The 19303-nt window shown below is 40.4% G+C and overlaps 1 protein-coding gene across 4 annotated transcripts in view; it reads left to right on the top strand.

Moving 5' to 3' along the window:
* The window catches only part of LOC110580172 (gamma-secretase activating protein), an 84356-nt gene that overhangs the window by 16827 nt on the left and 48226 nt on the right, over positions 1-19303 (top strand). For all 4 annotated transcript variants that reach the window (XM_044920275.1, XM_044920274.1, XM_044920276.1 and 1 more), the window contains 7 exons: positions 4327-4415; positions 8088-8157; positions 9243-9292; positions 12283-12387; positions 13374-13433; positions 14393-14436; positions 15451-15536. In XM_044920275.1, coding sequence (XP_044776210.1) covers positions 4327-4415; positions 8088-8157; positions 9243-9292; positions 12283-12387; positions 13374-13433; positions 14393-14436; positions 15451-15536 — 504 coding nt within the window. The remainder of the gene's footprint in view (positions 1-4326; positions 4416-8087; positions 8158-9242; positions 9293-12282; positions 12388-13373; positions 13434-14392; positions 14437-15450; positions 15537-19303) is intronic.

The raw sequence follows: 19303 nt of genomic DNA, 5'->3' as shown, positions 1-19303 counted from the left end.
AAGCTGAGTCTGAGGCAAGCATTTGAGTGCAATTAGTTTATTTGAGGGATGATCCTAGGAAGCACTATTAGGGGAGTGTTTAAACAGAGATCTGAAAGAAGGGAGGGAGCAAGTGCGTGGCTGTGGGGAAGGCACATTTCTGACGGTGACAACAGCCAGCACAAAGGTCCTGGGGCCAGAGTGTACTTGGTGGACTTGCTGATAAGGACAGTGAGGAGGTCAATGAGGCTGAAGGAAAAGGGGCAGAGTGGTAGGAACGGAGGCCAGAGGAAAACAGGGCTGAAGTACAGACAGATCATGGAGACCCTACAAGGCCTTTGTTCAGTTAAGATTTCAGAAATGATGGGACCAGAAAGAACCGTAGACTCTATTATGCTCTTTTATCCTTTGAACAAATATTTTGGAAAACCTTATTTTATCTGCCCATGAATGACCTAATAAGCCATTCAATTATAAAATGTAGTTTGCCTGGAGGTATTGTTTAACACTCTGTTGCTTTATAATGAGATTTTTCCGTTGCAAGTAAGACAAACTGTAACATCTTTCATATGAACAAGATAAGGTTCTTTGGTCCACATACTTTGCAACACAGTTTTTATCCATAGTGCTTCTCTTCTTGGCTGTGGCCATGGCAGATTAATGTTTTGTTTAGGATATAGTAAAAGAGAAGTTGTCTGGCTGGCTCACTCTGTAGAACATGCAGCTTCTGATCTCAGGGTTGTGAGTTCAAGCCCCATGTTGGGCATAGAGCTTACTTAAAAAAAAAAAAAGAAAAGAGAAAGGGAAGAAGAAAAGGACCTAACTGCCCCCTTCACCCTCCCCTGTGGAGTTGCAGTTGCCTCAAGCACAGCGCCTCCCCCTGGGCAGCTATGGGGATGGCCACATGTGTTGGCCGCTGAGACTTCCAAGGCCCCCTGCACTAGTGTAGTTAAGTGCTGCCAAGGCTCCATGGAGCTGTGGTTTGTTTCAAGAGCTCCAGTAACGAGAGCTGCTTCAGAACCAGACCCTGCTAGACTCTTCCAACCTTGTCATCATTCACAACATGTGTCTTCACCTGCATCAGACTAGATTCTTTTGTAGACTCTCTACTTTCCCCATGCCATGCCTGTCCTTATGCTTTTTTTAAAAAAAATTTTTGTTCAATTTATATAAACTAAAAAAAAAAAAACCCCCAAAACAAAAAACCAGTTCACTTGTTTCTCCCTTTCTCCACCCCCCACCTCTTGTAACTGCCAATTTGTTCTCTGCATCTATGAGCATGGGGTTTTTATTTCTCTATCCAGGAATCTATCCGTAAGAGAGATGATGATACGGTATTTGTCTTTCTCTGATTTCACTTAGCACAATGCCCTCAAGATCCGTCCAAGTTGTCACTTTTGCTCCTGCTGTCTCTGCTTTCTGTGATATCTACAAGATGTGGCGTATCCTGTGGTGATACCCTCCCAGGCTCCACTGACATCTGGATTCTCGAACTTCTTTTTTTTTTTTTAAGACTTTAGAGAGAGAGAGAGAGCACAAGCAGGGGGAGCAGCGGGCAGAGGGAGAGGGAGAGGCAGGCTCTCCACCAAGCAGGGAGCCCGACACGGAGCTCGATCCCAAGACCCCCAGACCATGACCTGAGCCGAAGGCAGACGCTTAACGGACTGAGCCACCCAGGTGCCCCTGGATTCTCAAACTTCTTTTTTTTTTTTTTTTTAAAGATTTTTATTTTTTATTTTATTTTGACAGAGAGAGACACAGCGAGAGAGGGAGCACAAGCAGGGGGAGAGGGAGAGGGAGAAGCAGGCTTCCCGCGGAGCAGGGAGCCCGATGCGGGGCTCAATCCCAGGACCCTGGGATCATGACCTGAGCCGAAGGCAGACGCTTAAGGACTGAGCCACCCAGGCGCCCCCATGGATTCTCAAACTTCTTAAGACAACTTTAAGCACTTCATGGAATCACGGGATTTCATGACTGAAAGTGATTGTAGAAGTGATCTGATTCTCTAGTTTTTTTTTTTTTAATAACAAGGCACTGAAAAAAAAAATAACAAGGCACTGAAGGCTAGGAATGCTTTGTCCTTTCTGAAGAGTGTCTATTAGGTTAGCAGCAGAGTGTAAACTAGAACCGATGTCTCTAGAATCCTAATCCAGAGTTCATCGAATTACACCATGAAAGCACATGGTATGTTACTGAGAGAAATTCTTGTTTACATGATTACTCTTATCATTATGCTTATTATATTAGTTAGGTGCCTGGGCTGTCCCCAAAAAAGGAAAAATTAGTGTAGGAGGATGGCTTCTGTCCTTGAAAATCCTCCCATTTTATTTATTTATTTATTTAAAGATTTTGTTTATTTGACAGAGAGGGGAAGTGGGATAGGGAGAAGCAGGCTTCCCGCCAAGCAGCGAGCCCGATGCGGGGCTCGGTCCCAGGACCCCGAGACCATGACCTGAGCTGAAGGCAGACGCCCAATGACTGAGCCACCCAGGCACCCAAAAATCCTCCCATTTTAAAGTCAAGTGAATTTAACTGAAAGCTGGTTATCAAATATCAAAGTCTAACTATGAGGTGATTCTTTACTCCTTTAAGGAGAAGATTGCCCTGCCTGTCCCATAAAAAGTTTTTGGTTTTTTTTTTTCCCAACTTGGGATATATAAACTTTTAGGTCAAGACATAAAATAGTCAAATGTCAGCTTGTACTACTTAATATAGTAACTTTAATTATTAATTTATTTATACACTTAATGTAAAATAATATAAAAGGAAAATCCTTTTTTTCTCATTCTCACGTTTCACGAAGTATTTCTATTTTTCTTCTCAAATATCTTTGACACCAGTGTCTTTCTTTTAAAAAAAGATTTTATTTATTTATTAGAGAGAGAGAGAGAACTAGCACGTGTGAGTGGGGAGAGGAAGGGAGGAAGAGGGAGAGGGAGGGGGAAAGAATCTCAAGCAGACTCCCCACTGAGTATGGAGCCTGATGCGGGGCTCAATCTCACGACCCTGAGACCATGACCTAACCTGAAATCAAGAGTCAGATACTCAACCCTCCGAGTCACCCAGGCACTCTGACACCAATGTCTTTCTTATTCCTAGAGACTTTTTTTTTTTTTTTAGTTATCAAGCAGATTCCCAAAGCTTCTCACCTTTACCTCTGTCCCAGTTATTAGAAGTATAGCCCTTTTGAATTGGCATATGATCCTGTCACTTTGATTTTTATCCTAAGTTCCAAGTACCCTTGACCAAACAATATTTGATTTTCATTTGTTCTGTCCTTGTATATTTGGGATCCCACATAGTAACTCACTGTCATGCTTTTTCAGTAATCTTTAAAAGGCATGTTTACAGAGATATCCAATGCTTGCAATTGTTAAGACCACATCATTTGCCTTTATTTGCTGTCAGGTTGGTTTCTTAGATAGTAAAAATCGGCATTGACTCAATTCCTGGCTGCTGTGCAGTCCTGAAATTGTACATTATTATTCAAAATAAAGTCATTGAGAAAGCACCTGAGAGTATTAGTCTTTGTAAGAACTCAGCTCTAAGGCAACTCCGTATGTGAGGTTTCATCTTGGGGGAGGGGAACTCTTGGTCTAAATCTGGATATCTATGGTGATCCCGTGCTAGCCTGTGTCCAAGGACTTCCTCCTCATTGCTATCTTTTATGACATTTGCTGTAATGTGACACTGAGGAACTAAGTGGGTCTTTATCAACGCAGCTCCACCACCATCCCAGAGGGAAGCCAGGCCCCTGTCCTCTTCAGAGGTGCTGTCATGGTCATGTATCAGAAATATCTTTATATTTTCACCCACCAGTGATATTGGTCCTTGTGCTGCAGAATTGGGAGTGACAGTGAATTGAGTTGTGTTTGCTTAGATTTAGAAGCCCAGAGGGACTGTGAGGCTGTGCCGAGGAATGGGCGGGCACTTGGTCCTCACTCCATGTATATTGATTTCTCCTTCATGAGGTTTTCTTCATCTGTTGTGGGCTTTAAGAACTGTCAAAGTTGGGGCACCTGGGTGGCTCAGTCGTTAAGCGTCTGCCTTCGGCTCAGGTCATGATCCCGGGATCCTGGGATCAAGCCCCGCATTGGTCTCCCCGCTCAGCGGGAAGCCTGCTTCTCCCTCTCCCACTCCCCCTGCTTGTGTTCCCTCTCTCGCTGTGTCTCTCTCTGTCAAATAAATAAATAAAATAAAGTAAAATAAAAAAAGAAAATTACTTTTCCTGTTGGAAGAGCTAATACAATAGGTAACGTATTTACATTTTCAAAATTCAAACTTAAGGGGAGAAGATAACAAAAGACATTTTGGTCTTCATTACTAAAAGCCTCCTTTCCTTTGTAGGATCAAAGTGTTTAACTTTGTTGGTTGAAATCCACCCTGTTAACAACGTGAAGGTTCTAAAAGCCGTGGATAGCTATATTTGGGTGCAGGTAAGCACGGAGCACGTTATCATTCATCTCACTAATCAAAAGGCGTGAAACCTGGAGGCAATGGTGCTTACAAAGTGTTTTCACAGCTATTATCACATTTAATCCTCAGAGCAATCTGGTAGATGGGTATGGCTGGAATTATCCACTCGTCCTTTGCAAACATGGAAATCAAAACTCAACCTAGCTTCTCTGTCTCTATTATATCATGGTTTGTCTGATAGTCATGTCATGTTTTTACATGATACTGACTCTCAACACACATTTAAGGTAAGTTTAAAAAATGGTTTATTTAATGTACTCCTATAGTTGACAGAGTAAATAGAAATAAATGGCTTAATCCCGGACTTTATCAACTCCATGAAAGGATACAGAGGCACCGTGCGTACGGTGTGGGTGGACCAGACATAGTCTGTCTTCATTACTTGCACGCTCTGAACTTGTGAACTGTACTCCTCACCAAAATCTATTTGTAACACCAAAGTCAATACTCACAGTGCTTTTATAGTCAGTCATCTGCAGGCATGTGCGCAGTGGTGAAAAATTTGTCACCCAGCTGAGGCTGAACAAGGTGGCACTGCCCTCTTGGTTCACCTCTCACGCTGTAAATGGATGTCGTTTTCACGATCTCTTTAGTGCCATGATCTTCACATTTGGGGGCTTTTCTTTGGTGATTTCACTATTTCAAATGTTCCCCACACAGAGCGCTCAAGTGCTGTCTACAGTCCCTGAGCACAAGAAGGCCGAGAAAATATGTGGGTTAGATAAACTGCATTCAGGCATGAGATTACGGTGCTGTCAAGTTGACCATGAGTTCAGTGCTAAGGGATCGACAATGTATATTAAATAAGGTGTCTTTTTTTTTTTTTTTAAAGATTTTATTTATTTATTTGACAGAGACACAGCGAGAGAGGGAACACAAGCAGGGGGACTGGGAGAGGGAGAAGCAGGCTTCCCGTTGAACAGGGAACCTGACTCGGGGCTCGATCCCAGGACTCTGGGCTCATGACCTGAGCTGAAGGCAGACGCTTAACGACTGAGCCACCCAGGCGCCCCAAGATGTCTTTAAATAGGAACCCACACGAAACAAAGTTATGTACTAACTGGTTGATACAGATCCTTGCATTTCCCTTCAGTATTCCGGGCGTGGTGTTTGTGGCGATCCGTAGACTATGCAGTGCTGGAGCATGACTTCCTTGTGTAACCTGAACGATCTGCTTCTCCTCCTTGGCAAGCGGAGCTCCTAGGCCGCATTCCCCCTCCCCCGGGAAGCTGCTGTGTTTACACTGTCCTCAGTACTGGGGTGACTTTGGGACAGACCATACTTCCCTTTTCTGTCCTGTTCTTTTGGCTTCCTTAGCATCTCCATCCAGGGCTGTGTCCGGCAATGGAGAAGTTATTGAAGGATTGGGGCAGCTAAAGAGAATTAGAGCACAGGAAGGGCAAGAGTTTTTATAAGTACATGGTTGCACAGCATGGCAAATATTTTAACAACTACTGAATTGTATATTTTAAAATAGTTAAAAAGGTGATTTTTCTGTTACGCAAATTTTATCTCAATTTTTAAAAAAATTAATAGTACATGATGCATGACTGTTTCCATAGGCCAAAGGGAAAGTCCCCGCCCACGTGAAGTAATACCTGTCCTTGTCTTGTGGACCCATCTCTGTTCCTAGCCCTGCTCCCTGCTCCTCATGCTTTTTCTTCTGGGGAGGGAAGAATCTCACAAACCTCCATCCAGGGCAAACCCTCACCTCCCTTTTCCCCACCCTCTCCCCTTTACAGAAATGCCATTCGCTGTCCACTGAGTTTGGTCTTGCCCTGCAATCTGTCTGCCTTTTCTTACCAAAACATTCATGGTGATCTCTGGTAGTACATTTCCCCAAGTCTGTATGTGCAGCCTCGACCGCCTTCACAGAGGAACTTCAGCAGGACAGTAGTGGGTGGGGTTTGGATCCCAATCCGGTCCCTTTTGAGAATTGCCTACCAGCATGACCTGCATCTTCCAAATAGTTCCAGATATCCACCTATAGTGCATATCTTCCAAATATGAATATTAATCATCAGAGTCTAGCTCCATATTTGTGAAGATAAATATTCCCCTACTATGATGTAATCTATATAGATTTCTACTGACACTGCAAAATCAAAACAAAACAAAACCTTGCATATTTTTTGCTTTTGTAGAGCTGTGTTTGAAGCCTCTCTTTCTATAGTCTTACTTCCAGGCTCTGCTCTAGGGCTGCCTCATCATAGAAAGGAAAACCACCACTACCTAAATGGAATTTTTAAAATCATGTTCTTACTCACTGTCACACAAAGACCAGGCAAAGGTTTAGAATGTCAGCACCTTCCTCCAGGTCACAGTCCTAAGCAAGCATGCTTTGGTACCTCTGTAGTCCCAAGGGAGGTTGAATTGTCTTTTGTAGAAATTTCTTCTTATTATGAGGCACTGAGCATTTGCTCTTCCATTATCCATATGGTGTCACTCAGCTTTGCTTCTCCTCGACCCCAGTACACACAGTTTCCTGTTTGATGTGCACAGTTTCACAAATCAGGACATAATAAGTTCTTCATTATTTTCATAACTGAATTCTGCATTGTTATCTTTTATAATTTTGAAGTTTTTGCTGTGAAGAAATGGTGTATAGTTAATGTTTTGTTTTTCGATTCTAAGAAGGAAACTTGACAACAGACAATTTTTGAAAAATTTACCAGTTCTATTTCCATTTTGTCAGTATGAAAAGTTAGGACACCAGGTAATATATTTCGTCAAAATTTTTCCTAGTCTTTAGAGAGGCTGCTGACTATAAAGTAGGGACATAAAAGGGTTATGTTCTTTTGTCATGCTTTGAAGTTTGGAGGGAAAAACCAAAATTCACTGGTGGATCCTTTCTAGTAAGCTTTCACGTTACAAAACTTAACTGCTGAATTATAGTTACCCTTTTGATGATGAAAGAATTAAGTCACGGGAGTCATCCCATGACCCCTTATCACAGCTCATAGCATCAGGCCTGTGTTGCTGGCTGGCTGCTTTGTCCTGTGGGCTGGCACATATGGGAGAGCACAGAGAAGGAGGAGTGGGGTGGATCAAGCCTTTTCTTCCCAGTGGCAGTCGTTCTATTATTTGAGGCTTATAAATCCTCCACCGCATGCCACACTGTGACTCATTGTTCTTTCTTGGAAAGTCCCATGTTACGTTGTGCTTTGTCTCTTCGATGTGGGACTTTGGAAGCTGTAGTAGAGCATATGTTTACTTGGTTGTCAAATTAAATACGAGGTTTAGTTGCACAACAGGTGTATTGATCACTTTTTTGGTGCATGTGGAGAAGAACTTTTATACAGCTGTTGTTTATATTGTTTCTGATTGGCTTCAGAATCACATATTCTAAAATAGAAAGCACCATCTCTAGAAATAGCTTCTACTTTAGCCTTACTGTGGAAATGAATTATGTTGGACCTGCCATCAACTTCCCCCTGGGAAACTGAGCCCCTGAAAGTGTTTCTTTTTCCTCTTTGCTTCTGTCTGTAATGTGTGTATATGTGATTTGCCTAAACTATTCTATGGTTCCCAGTATCTTCCATGGTATGTGGTAGTACAGTGATCAGAAACTTTTGAAATATTTGTGTAAGCAAGGTAGTTGCTTATGATTTTGATTAATTTCCTTTTTACAGTTTCTCTACCCCCATGTGGAAAGTCACCCTCTTGCAGAGAACCATCTGTTACTGATTTCAGAAGAGAAATGTAAGTGTATCTTTTAGGTGGTATATATGAACTTCATGAAGGGTTCATCTCTTAGTGAAGTATGGGACTTGACTGAATCTTCTAGATGTCCACTCACCAGTGCTAAAGGTCCAACTGACCTTTGATGTCCACTTAAGGTCTAGCACTCCTGTGGAAGGGCTTTTCATTCTGCCCCCACTTGTTCCCTTAGGCCCTGCTCTGTGTCCCCATCCTGGGAATGATGGGCTCCTACATACATGGATTTCCACTTTTGTCACATGGTAGAGTGTAGGACAGTTGTGGAGGCCATTTTTGCCTTCTTCAGTTCATCTTTCTTTAAGGTGTCTGTCACCTCAGATCAAAAAAGGGGAAGGTATTAGAAGCCAGAAGAATTTGATGGTAGAATTTGAAAACACATACTTGGTCAAATTCAGGTAGAGACAAACAAGAATGGGACATCCCTTAATGAAGTTTACACTTTTGGGTGGGAAGGGTGGCAGAGAAAGTTCAAAATCCATTGGCAGATCTTATCTAGTAAGCCGTCTTTCATGTTACAAAATGGGACTGCTGATTTATAATGGGAAGGACAGGCCTGAAAGGGTTAGGTTTGTGTTCAGTGTCTATGCTCATGACCAATTATCTATCTCACATTTTTGTAACTAAAACTGGCAGAAGGTTAAGTATGGCCAAATCTAGATTGCTTACTGAGAGAATGGGACCATACAAGAAGTGCTTGGATGAACTCTGCCCAATGAACCCCTGTTAGCTCCAAATAAGACTATTTGGTGCAGGGAAGATGGTGCAGGGAAGGCCAACATTTGAGGGAACCCAGGGGAGTAGAAGAGCTAAATGCTTCATGTATTGTTGATATTGAAGGGCAAAGTAAATGCTGGATTAGCAGTAGACCTTGGAGGGAGTCTGGAGAAAGGTGGGTTTTGTTTTGCACTTAGATCATGAAACTTCTGTGTGTGATAATACTATCTTTCCAGCTAATTGATTAACCTGTATTGCTTTTATAAATAAAGATTCACCACTGTTAGGTGTAAAAAAGTGCTCATGATTTTCGTAAAGGTTAAACTGTCTTTCTGTTGTTTCTTTTTTTAAAGATATTGAGAAAATTCATATCCAGGTCACCCAAGAAGATGGCAACAGAGTGGTAAATATTTGAAATCTCTTTGGCTTCGGAGTTTTTTCCCCACCGTGACATTTCGAGACTGTTAAGGATAGTTATGTTATAGACACAGACCACTTTCTTTATTTGATGTCTTACAAATTATAGGCTTGCTGTTGTAACATGTGAAATAATACTAGACGTATGAAGGAGTTAATTATCTCCTTTATCTTGACCTCACTCTCCAATCTCAGTCTCATGAGATAACTCATGACAGCCTTGTGGAACTCTTTCCACACCTTTACCTTGCTCATACACACGTACACATGGTTAGGTGCGCATGCGCAGATTCAGTCATTTTTTACCAAAATAGAATCATAATATGATTATTAATTGGCCATTTTTGTTTTTGCTTTTTACTTAATATATCAGGGCTATCCCTATAGGTTTTTAAATAGAGATAGAACTTTTCCCCCTAATTTTTAGACATACATAGAATAAATGGGATCGTATGGGGATTCATATAGTTCAGTTTTTTTCTTTTTTTTTTAATTGCTTATATTCCACTTCTCCTTGCCTTTTCACCTCTAATTTTTGTCTATAACCTATTATGTCTCCTTTCATGCACTTCTCTGAACCTATGTATTTTCTGTCCCCACCCCTGACACACCCAGGGGTTTATTATTCACTCCTTCCTCATTCAACTTTGTGGCATTACCTACAAGTCAACCAGAATAGGTCAATTCATTCTTTTTCGAAGTACATAATAGTCCCTGGTATGGATGTACACAATTTCAATCATTCTCCCATGGGTGGACACTCACTGGATTGCCACTTTTTTTTTTTCATCTTTTTTGTGTTACAAATTATTTCAAAAAAATTTTTTTTAAATAGCTTTACATTTTTGGTACACATATTTCTTTAGGCTAAATCCTCAGGGATGGATAATTGGGTTGACAGGTATAGCATTTAATATATTTCAACAGATTTTGCTAGCTTGCTTTCCAAAAAACCTTGTAACAATTCACAGTTGTACAAGCAATGTGTAAGAATACCCTTTCCCTCTACCCATACCAGTCATAGATGCATTTGCCGTTTTAAAAAAAAAAATCCAATTTGATGAGTGTTAAGTTGATAACATTATTATTTTCATTGGTATTTCTGTTAATATCACTGGCTGTGTGAATTTGTTTTTCTGAAAATTGCTTAGTTATATCCTTGTCTATTTTTCTGTTGGGTTGCCTTTTTCTTGACAGTTGGTGTAAGAGCATAATATATTACTGATATTAAAAATTATTTCCTTTAATATTTAAATAGTTGGCATCAAAGTAATCCTTCTCTGAAGATTTTAATTTTAAAGTTAAGCGAAGAACATAGAAATGGAAAATGCATTTATTAATTATGTATCTCTGATTGAAAGCCTCAAATCAAGATGCCTGGCTGGAAAATGACTAGAAAGTGTGTGGCTGGAGCTCTGGGCCACCAGTGGCATGATGGCAGGGCACAGATGGTGGGGTACGAACAGGGCCAGGGGTCGGAAAAGAGTCAGACTAGAGAGGAAGAATGAAGGCAGAATCCCAAAGCCAGCAATGTGGATTTAGAGGAGAGAGTCCCATAAACATTTCAGGGTCAGTGAAATAAACAAGCCCAGGAATGGGTATAGACAGAGGACTGGCTGGTTAGAAGAGGGGCTGGGAGCCATGGAGATACTGCAGAGTGTGGCCACCTGTCAGCAGCCAACACAGAGTAGCGTCAGCATACCGTCATCCTTGCCTGCCCTTCTCTGAAGTATTGCTGTCCTCCTCCTCCTTTTTTTTTTTTTTTAAGATTTATGTATTTATTTGAAAGAGCACACACATGCGAGGGAGGAGCAGAGGGAGGGGGAGAGAAATCCTCAAGCAGACTCCCCACTGAGCACAGAGCAGGTGCGTGAGTTGATCCCAGGACCCTGAGATCATGACCTGAGCTGAAACCAAGAGTCGGATGCCTATGGAGCCCCCCAAGCACCCCCACTACTCTTCTTCTTAAGGGCTTAGATGACAGCTTCTTAAGGCAGTGTGCGGTTCCATGCATTCATAACAACATCCTGTGGTAGGTAGGCAGTGTTAAAATTATCCCCATGTTTACAGACAGTGCAACAAGCAAGGCTCACAGAGGTGAGGGAACTCTAGAGAGGGAAAAAATTGAGATGTGAATCTGGGTTGCCACACTCTGATGATCATGTTTTTGTCAGTATATACCTTTATCTGAGAGTCCCCAAATCTGTTCTAATTTAACAAATTTCAGAAAAATGGAAACAAGATGTGTTGCCCAAAGTTTAGAATCTTATTGAGAACAAAAGTTGAGAATATAAAGGTGTTGTAGGAGAGTGCATACTCATCGGGGTAGACTTATAACATTAGTTAAGTATGCCAGAGTACCACAGGAATACAGAGGTGGGGAGCTGTGCCTTGAGAGGAGGTGAGGGAGGGCTTCATACAGGAGGCAATGCCTAAGTTGGGTTTTGAAGGATGGGCAGTATCACCATACTCATTGTGGAAGACCTAAAGGTAAGAAGCATGACCAAAGACACATGAATAGCTTATGGCAGATCTGGGGGTCAGTGCTCCCCTACCCCCAGGCCTGAGTTTTTTCCTTGGCGTCACAGCTGCTATCTTTGGTGGTGAAGCCCTTTTGTCTGCAGATACCTGAGTGGGTCATGTACAGAATGGGAAGCTTTGAATCTTCTGTTGGCCCTGGTGTTGATTTGTGGTAGGTGTGGTCTTGCCTTCAACAGCCCCATCCTGTCTGGCTAATTAGGGATAAGAATAATATAGTTCTTTATAGAGTGTTTGGAAAGAGCAAGTAATTAAATAATGCCTTAAATCTTTTCTGGAAAGACTTTCCATGTGTATGTGTCAGGGGTAGGGGAATGCTAAAAATAAACTGTGGAAATATTTATATATATTATGAAGATAGAATAGGCAAAATAATAAATCCAGAAATATTCTCCTTTAAAATAGTTGCTTATCTCTAAAATCTCTTTGGCTCTTTAGGTACTTAAAGACTCTGGCCATCTCCCAAGAGAGAGAGTAGCTGAGGATTTTGTTTGGGCTCAATGGGATATGTCAGAGCAGAGATTATACTACATTGACCTGAAGGTAAAAACTAGTCCACTGGCCTCCTTTTTACCTGTACAACTTAGTTTTGACATTACCATTATTATAATTTATTAATCACTGCATTTTCATTGATGGGGACAATCAATGAAAGTTTATTAAAAATATGAAATATTTTCATTACTGTTTGCCTCGTGGTTGCTTCCTTTTCTCTCTTTCTTTTTTACTAATGTTTTTGTTGATCTTTTATTTTTATTGTTTTTTAAAGATTTTATTTGGGGCACCTGGGTGGCTCAGTCGGTTAACCGTCTGCCTTTGGCTCAGGTCATGATCCCAGGGTGCTGGGATGGAGCCCAGCATCAGGCTCCCTGCTCAGCAGGGAGCCTGCTTCTCCCTCTGGCTGCCACTCCCCCTGTTTGTGCTCACTCGCTCTGTCAAATAAATAAATAAAATCTTTTTTAAAAAATATTTTATTTAGGGGCGCCTGGGTGGCTCAGATGGTTGAGCGTCTGCCTTCGGCTCAGGTCACGATCCCAGAGTCCTGGGATTGAGTCCCACATTGGGCTCCCTGCTAGGCAGGGAGCCTGCTTCTCCCTCTGCCGCTGCCTCTCCCTATCTCTCTCTCTGACTCTCATGAATAAATAAATATAAAAAAAATATTTATTTAGAGAGAGAGCATGTGCGTGCATGCACATCAGCGAGGGAGGGGCAGAGGGAGAGAGAGAACCTCTAGAAGACTCTGCACTGAGCACAGAGCCCGACTCTGGGCTTGATCCCATGACCCCGAGATCATGACCTGAGCTGAAACCGAGAGTCGGACGCTCAACTGACTGAGCCACCCAGGCTCCCCTGTTGATCTTTTTTTAAAGATTTTATTTTTTTTAAGTCATCTCTATACGCAACGTGAGGTTCAAACTCACAACCCCAAGATCAAGAGTTGCACACTCCACCACCTGAGCCAGTCACGTGCCCCTTTGTTGATTTTTTTCTTTTTTGTAATTTGTCATTTATTCTGTTTTCTCTTTTAGAAATCAAGGAGTGTCTTAAAATGCATCCAGTTTTCTGCTGATGAGAAGTTTAACTTAATGGTAAGTCCGGAGAATGATTGGGCTATAGGAAATTTTATAACACATGGCCTCCTTTTAAAGAGAGCTGTTACCAGAAACAGCATTTTAGCATTCTCGTGTTCATCACTTGCATGAGCAAGTAACATAGAGCTTGTCATCTCAAGGCTTCAACCCTATAACAAATACAATTAACGTAGGTGATTCGAAGAGCACACAGGAAATTTCTGCTAACTGAATGCCTCTCATTAAAGACACAAGCATATGAGTGAGGATTTGTAGAAGGTAATAGGTATGGTCTATAGTAGACAGCTTTAAGTGGTTACAAGTCATTTGAGCCAAAAAGACTTGTGAGGATGGTGGATTTGAGTGTAGGGTAAAACGTCAATGAGAGTGTATAGTCTAATTAGTAAAAATCTAGCATCACTCCTGGCAAAGCCATTTGGAATGCTAGTCTTGTAGTGAGGAATCCTAAATATCTTTACCTGTGATGAAGAGAAAGTTATTCTTCACTAGGATTAGTATGGTGTCTAATATAGTTTGATATCATACCATTACAAGAATTTCATTTATTCCTCCTGCCCTTTTTAAAAAAAAAAAAAAACAACTCACTCATTCTCCTTCTAAAGACATCCAGTCCTTCCCTCTGTGCGTGGTCATCTGTATCTTGTAAAAAGTCTACCCCTACTGACTGGCGTATTATACAACCCATTTATGATATTCAAATCTGAGGCAGTTTGTCAAGTATTAGCCCTTTAAGAAATAAATATACACCAAGCCTGTGATTGTGTGTAAACTCTAGAATATTCCCAATGGACTTTCTGTGCTGTGGATCTGGGGGATAATGTCTGAAGAAAATGATGGTTAAAAGGGCTCTTCATCAATAGGCAAGCACAGCATTGTCAGACTTGCTCTGGGTTTCAGAACTGTCATTGCTAAATTAATGTCATTTTTTGGTTTGTTTTCTCATGATTTTTTGACAGTTTGAAGCACCCTTGGATATAACATTAAGTGACTCAGGATTTAAGTAAGTTACTCATTGATTACTGCTAATTCTTATAGACACTCGTGGGCAGAATGATTGTATTTATACCTAATTTATGGTATGCAGATATAAGGACAATTCAATATTCTGTGTTTGTGTGTGTGTGACTTTTGATATTTCTGTCCTCCATAGGCAATATAAACAACTTATCAAGCACGAACACAGGGTTTTTCATGTAAAGTCAATCGTATTGATTTTCGTAGCCATTTATTCCTATAGGATGTTTCAGTTTATTTTGATCCGTGGAAGTGCTCTTCTCCCTGTGATTCAATAAAAGGATTTGATGAATCAGAGCTACATTTAGAATCAAACATCAAACCCCTTCTCTTGTTGCCACCAAAGAGAAGGGGTTTGCAGTCAATCCACGTGTGGCTCAGCTGTCTGTTGCATTACTATTTGTTTTCCTTTTTACACCTTTACAAAGGTGAGCTTTTCTTCCCCAGACTATTTTACGTAGAGTAAAAACATGAACATTTTTGAAAAAATAGACACAAACCCACTAGTGCACAGAAGAAATGAAAGTCTTCTTGAATTAGAATAATGATAATCCTAAACTGTTCTATGTTTCAGTAGCTTTATTTCATCACGTATGAACACTCAGTTCTTACTTTGAAACTGTATATGCAGTACTCTACTTTAGAAAAAAAATTTTATTACTTTCAGCTTCTGTTTTTATTTTTTTCCCTCTATTGCCAGGGCCATGCCATTTATGTATTATTTATTAGTTTTATAGAACTTTTAAACAAAAATTAAAACATCTTAAATTTCTCAGGGACAAGTCTCTACTTCTGTGGGTATGTTATAGTGGTTACTATCCTTTATAAAGGAACTTTATTTTTTATTTTAAAAAATTCTGCTTATTAAAGTGTAGTTGACATACAGTATTATATTAGTTTCAAGTGTATGACACAGTCGATTATGCAATGCTCACTGCATTAAGTGAAAGAGGGAACTAATTTTTAAATGCATTCAGTTTCTTATCCTTTATGTCCTTAGACTTGTAAACTTTGGATGTGATGATCTTCAAGACGAAGAGAACTTATCCAAACACCTGACCCTGTGCGTTTTTACCAACCATACAGGTAGAACCAGGATTGTATTTATCAATTTATTCAACTATACTTGAGTTCTATAAAAAATTTAGTCATTTCCTTAGCCATATGGATCCTTAAAATATAATAGAGCCACAGTCTTACTTAAGTGATCAGATGGATATTTATGTACCAAATTATCTTCTCCACTGCAATTTTATATATTGTCTCTTTGTATGAAAGAAGCCACAGTCAACAAGGTTATTGTTCTAATAGTTATTTGTATTTTTTAATAGAGGGGATAGATTCATATGTAATTGATCTACATTTTCACCTGCTCCATCTTTTAACAAATGGCATCCAATTACGGGGATGCTTTTTGTGTCAGGCTTACTGATATATTTGGTTCTAAACCTATGTACCTAGCTTCTCTAAGAACCATTCTATAACTTACTAACAATCAAAGCTTGACATAAAGTTATTAGTGTACGTAATTGTCTACACAGTCAACTCTAATAACTAAATCTAATAGCCTTTTTAAATACCCTAGCTTGAGTGGACAGTTACCACTAAGTTAAGTAGCACTTGGAGTAAAACTGTATTCCTTTAAAGCCAAATTATGTGGTATTCACTAAGCCAACGTTTATGGAGACTTACTGTGTGCTATGTATTGGAGATAACAATGAGGAGCAAAATGGACCTAATTTTTATTAGTACAGAGGTTATTGTTTGGAGTTTAGACATTAAATAAGTGCACACATAGTACTTCAAAAGAATCTTGATAAATTGTAGGAATTAGGAAGTTATGAGAGTATATAATGGAGGCTTAATGGTAGACGCTAGTATCTTCAGATATGTTCTAGTTCAGCTAGTTTATCCCTGTTGGTCTTACCCTCCAGGACATTGTGTCCCCATTCTGTCTTAGTCCTGAAAATTGTCCCCCTTGCTATCTCACTCCATTATCCATCCCATTTTTTCCAATTTCAGGCATAAAGTCCCTCCATAAACCAGTTTTGAGAGTTTAGGGAAGGAAATGATATTTCACTTGAGACTTGTAGTAGGGTGTTTATGAACTAAGAACAGTGTGACTGAAGTAGAGTGAGCAAGCCGGAGAACACCATGGGTGAGAGCTGAAGAGTAGGCTTGAGTCAGGTAATGTAGGGCCTTGCATACCATGAAAAATTTTATATTTTATTCTCAGAGTTCTAAGGTCATTAAAGGTTTTTTTTTTTTTTAGTTTTTAGAATGTTCAAGCATTACAGAAAAGTTCAAGAACAGAATGAACATTCATGTACCTTTTACTTAATTGTGTCATTTACAATATTTGCTTGATCATTCTCCCCATGCATAGGTACCACATTCTTCCTTTTGACTAAACCATTCAAAAGTAAGTTGCAGACATCCTCACACTTTACCACTAAATAACAGCATGTATCTCCTTAGGTCAAGGACGCTCTTTTACATAACCTCAGTTCCATTATCACTGAAAGAAATTAATCACACTAATAATAACTATTTCATATTCAAATTTCTATAATGATTTCAAAAAAGTCCTATTATGTGTATATTCTCTATGTGTATGTGTATGCATATGTGTTACATATGTGTGTATGTATATCAATGAATAAATGTATGCATGTGTATAACTTTTAAAGTCAGGATGCCATCAAGACTTATGTATTATTTCTGGTTATTATGTCTTTGTCATCTGCTTTAATGTAGATCACTTCCCTCCCTCTACCCTCTACCCCTTTTGTTTTTCTTTCACAACATTGATATTTTGTTACCTTGTGGAATGTCCTACATTCTGGATTTGTCTAATTGTTTCCTTGTGGAAGTGTTTAACTTCTTCCTCTATCCTCCACATTCTCTGAAAATTGGTAGTTAGACTGAAAGACACCATTACGCATAGGTTAAAATTTTTTCGTAAGAACACTTCATGGGGTGATATTGTGAAATTTACGTGCACCAGATCAGGATGTTCTACTATTTGTGATGCCAAGTTTGGTCATTCAGTTACATGGTAACCACTGTCAATCTCCCTTAAAAAGGTACATTTTAATCTTTGCATGAGTAAACTGTGAAGTATTACTTTGGCATGGTGTGAATGCCCCATTCCCCAACAACTTTTCACATGGCACCCCTGGATGCTCCTTCACTGAAGTGTTTTAAGCAAGCAGTGATGTGATTAGATGTGTATTTGAAAGATCGCTGGCTGCCATGTGAAGAATGGATTGGAGGAGGCAAGAGAAAAAGTGGGGAGATGAGCAGTTAGGGTGAGGTTGTAGTCCTACATTTGGGTGCAGGATGGCTTGAACTAGGATGGGTGTCAGAGATGGTAACTAGACGGGTTTGAGATGCGTTTAGAGATAGAACTGAGAAGCCTTGCTGTCAGTTAGCTGGAAAGGAATGGTTCTCAGGTTTCTGGCATAAGCAAATGGGTGAATAGTGGTGCCGTTTACTGAGGTGTAGTGGTTTAGGTGGGGCTTTGAAAGGGAGATGGTGAGGGTTGTTTTGGACATGTCAACTGAGAGATCTGGGGCTTAGAAGAGAGGTCAGAATGGGACATGAATAAATATGGAAGTTTTAAAGACTGTGGTGGGCATTTGAAGCCATGAGAGAGGCAGCAGCTAGAAGGGGTAGCAGGATTTAGGGAATATTATTTTTGAAGATGGTAGAGACTCCAGTGTGCTTGAACACTTACAAGGCAAGAGAAAAGATGACAGTACACAGCAGATAGGAAGAACTGGTCGAGCGCATTTGCTGAGCAGGTGGGAGGTAATGGGACCCAGAGCTCGAGTGGAGGGACCAGGGTAGGTTCTTCCTACTTCACTTTAAATCTGTTGACTATAAACAATCATTTTAGGCTTTCATTCTTTGAAGTTTTATTCCTTTTCATTTTATTCCCATAGGAGTTTCTCATGAACAGTAGCAGCTAAAACTTATAAACAGGCGATCTATGACATCAAATGTTAGGTTTATCTGCACGAGAGGTAGAAGAGTCTGTTCTTTCCTTTCTAAGCAATGTCTAGGAAAGTCGAAAATGAGCCTTTTGCTGTTCACAGTCAGCTCTGAACTCGAAATAAGCGGGTTCCAAATGGGATGCGTCCCTATTTAGGATGCAGCAAGCCAGAGAAGCAACCTTTTGGTTTTTAACCAATAAACTGTCAGCTCATGTATTTCCCAAATTGCTTTTTAAAAATGATTTTTCACGAACTTTGTGGTTAAACAAACGAAAACCTGAAGTAAGAATGGAGAAGGGAGCAAATAGTCTAATCCCTGTATGGCTCCCTCTACACCAGAGAGCTTCATTTCCCGCGGGCGTGGAGACCAGAGAACATGGTTCATGAAAAAGGTGCTGACAGACTCAGGGTCTTAAACAAACGCAATGTTGCATCAGTGATGATGCTGTCACAATATTTGATGTTCGTTTGTCCCATATTGGTCGTTGGGAGCTACTTTGTCCTTTCAGCGTTACTTGTTATTCTTGAAAGCATCTTTGTCCTGAATTTTCCTGCCCTAAGAAATGAAATCCCCGGGATGCCTGGGTGGCTCAGTCCATTAAGCGTCTGCCTTTGGCTCAGGTCATGATCTCAAGGTCCTGGGATCGAGTCCCGAATCGGGCTCCTTGCTCGGTGGGGAGTCTGCTCTTCTCTCTCTGCCTGCCACTCCCCCTGCTTGTGCACGCGCGCTCTCTCTAATAAATAAATAAAATCTTAAGAAAGAAAGAAAGAAAGAAAGAGAGAGAGAGAGAGAGAGAGAGAGAGAGAGAGAAAGAAAGAAAGAAAGAAAGAAAGAAAGAAAGAAAGAAAGAAAGA

The sequence above is a fragment of the Neomonachus schauinslandi genome, chromosome 12, assembly GCF_002201575.2.
Source record: "Neomonachus schauinslandi chromosome 12, ASM220157v2, whole genome shotgun sequence".
NCBI classification, from domain to species: Eukaryota; Metazoa; Chordata; class Mammalia; order Carnivora; family Phocidae; genus Neomonachus; species Neomonachus schauinslandi.
Note: the sequence above shows the minus strand (reverse complement) of the source record. Positions and strands in the feature narration are given on the sequence as shown.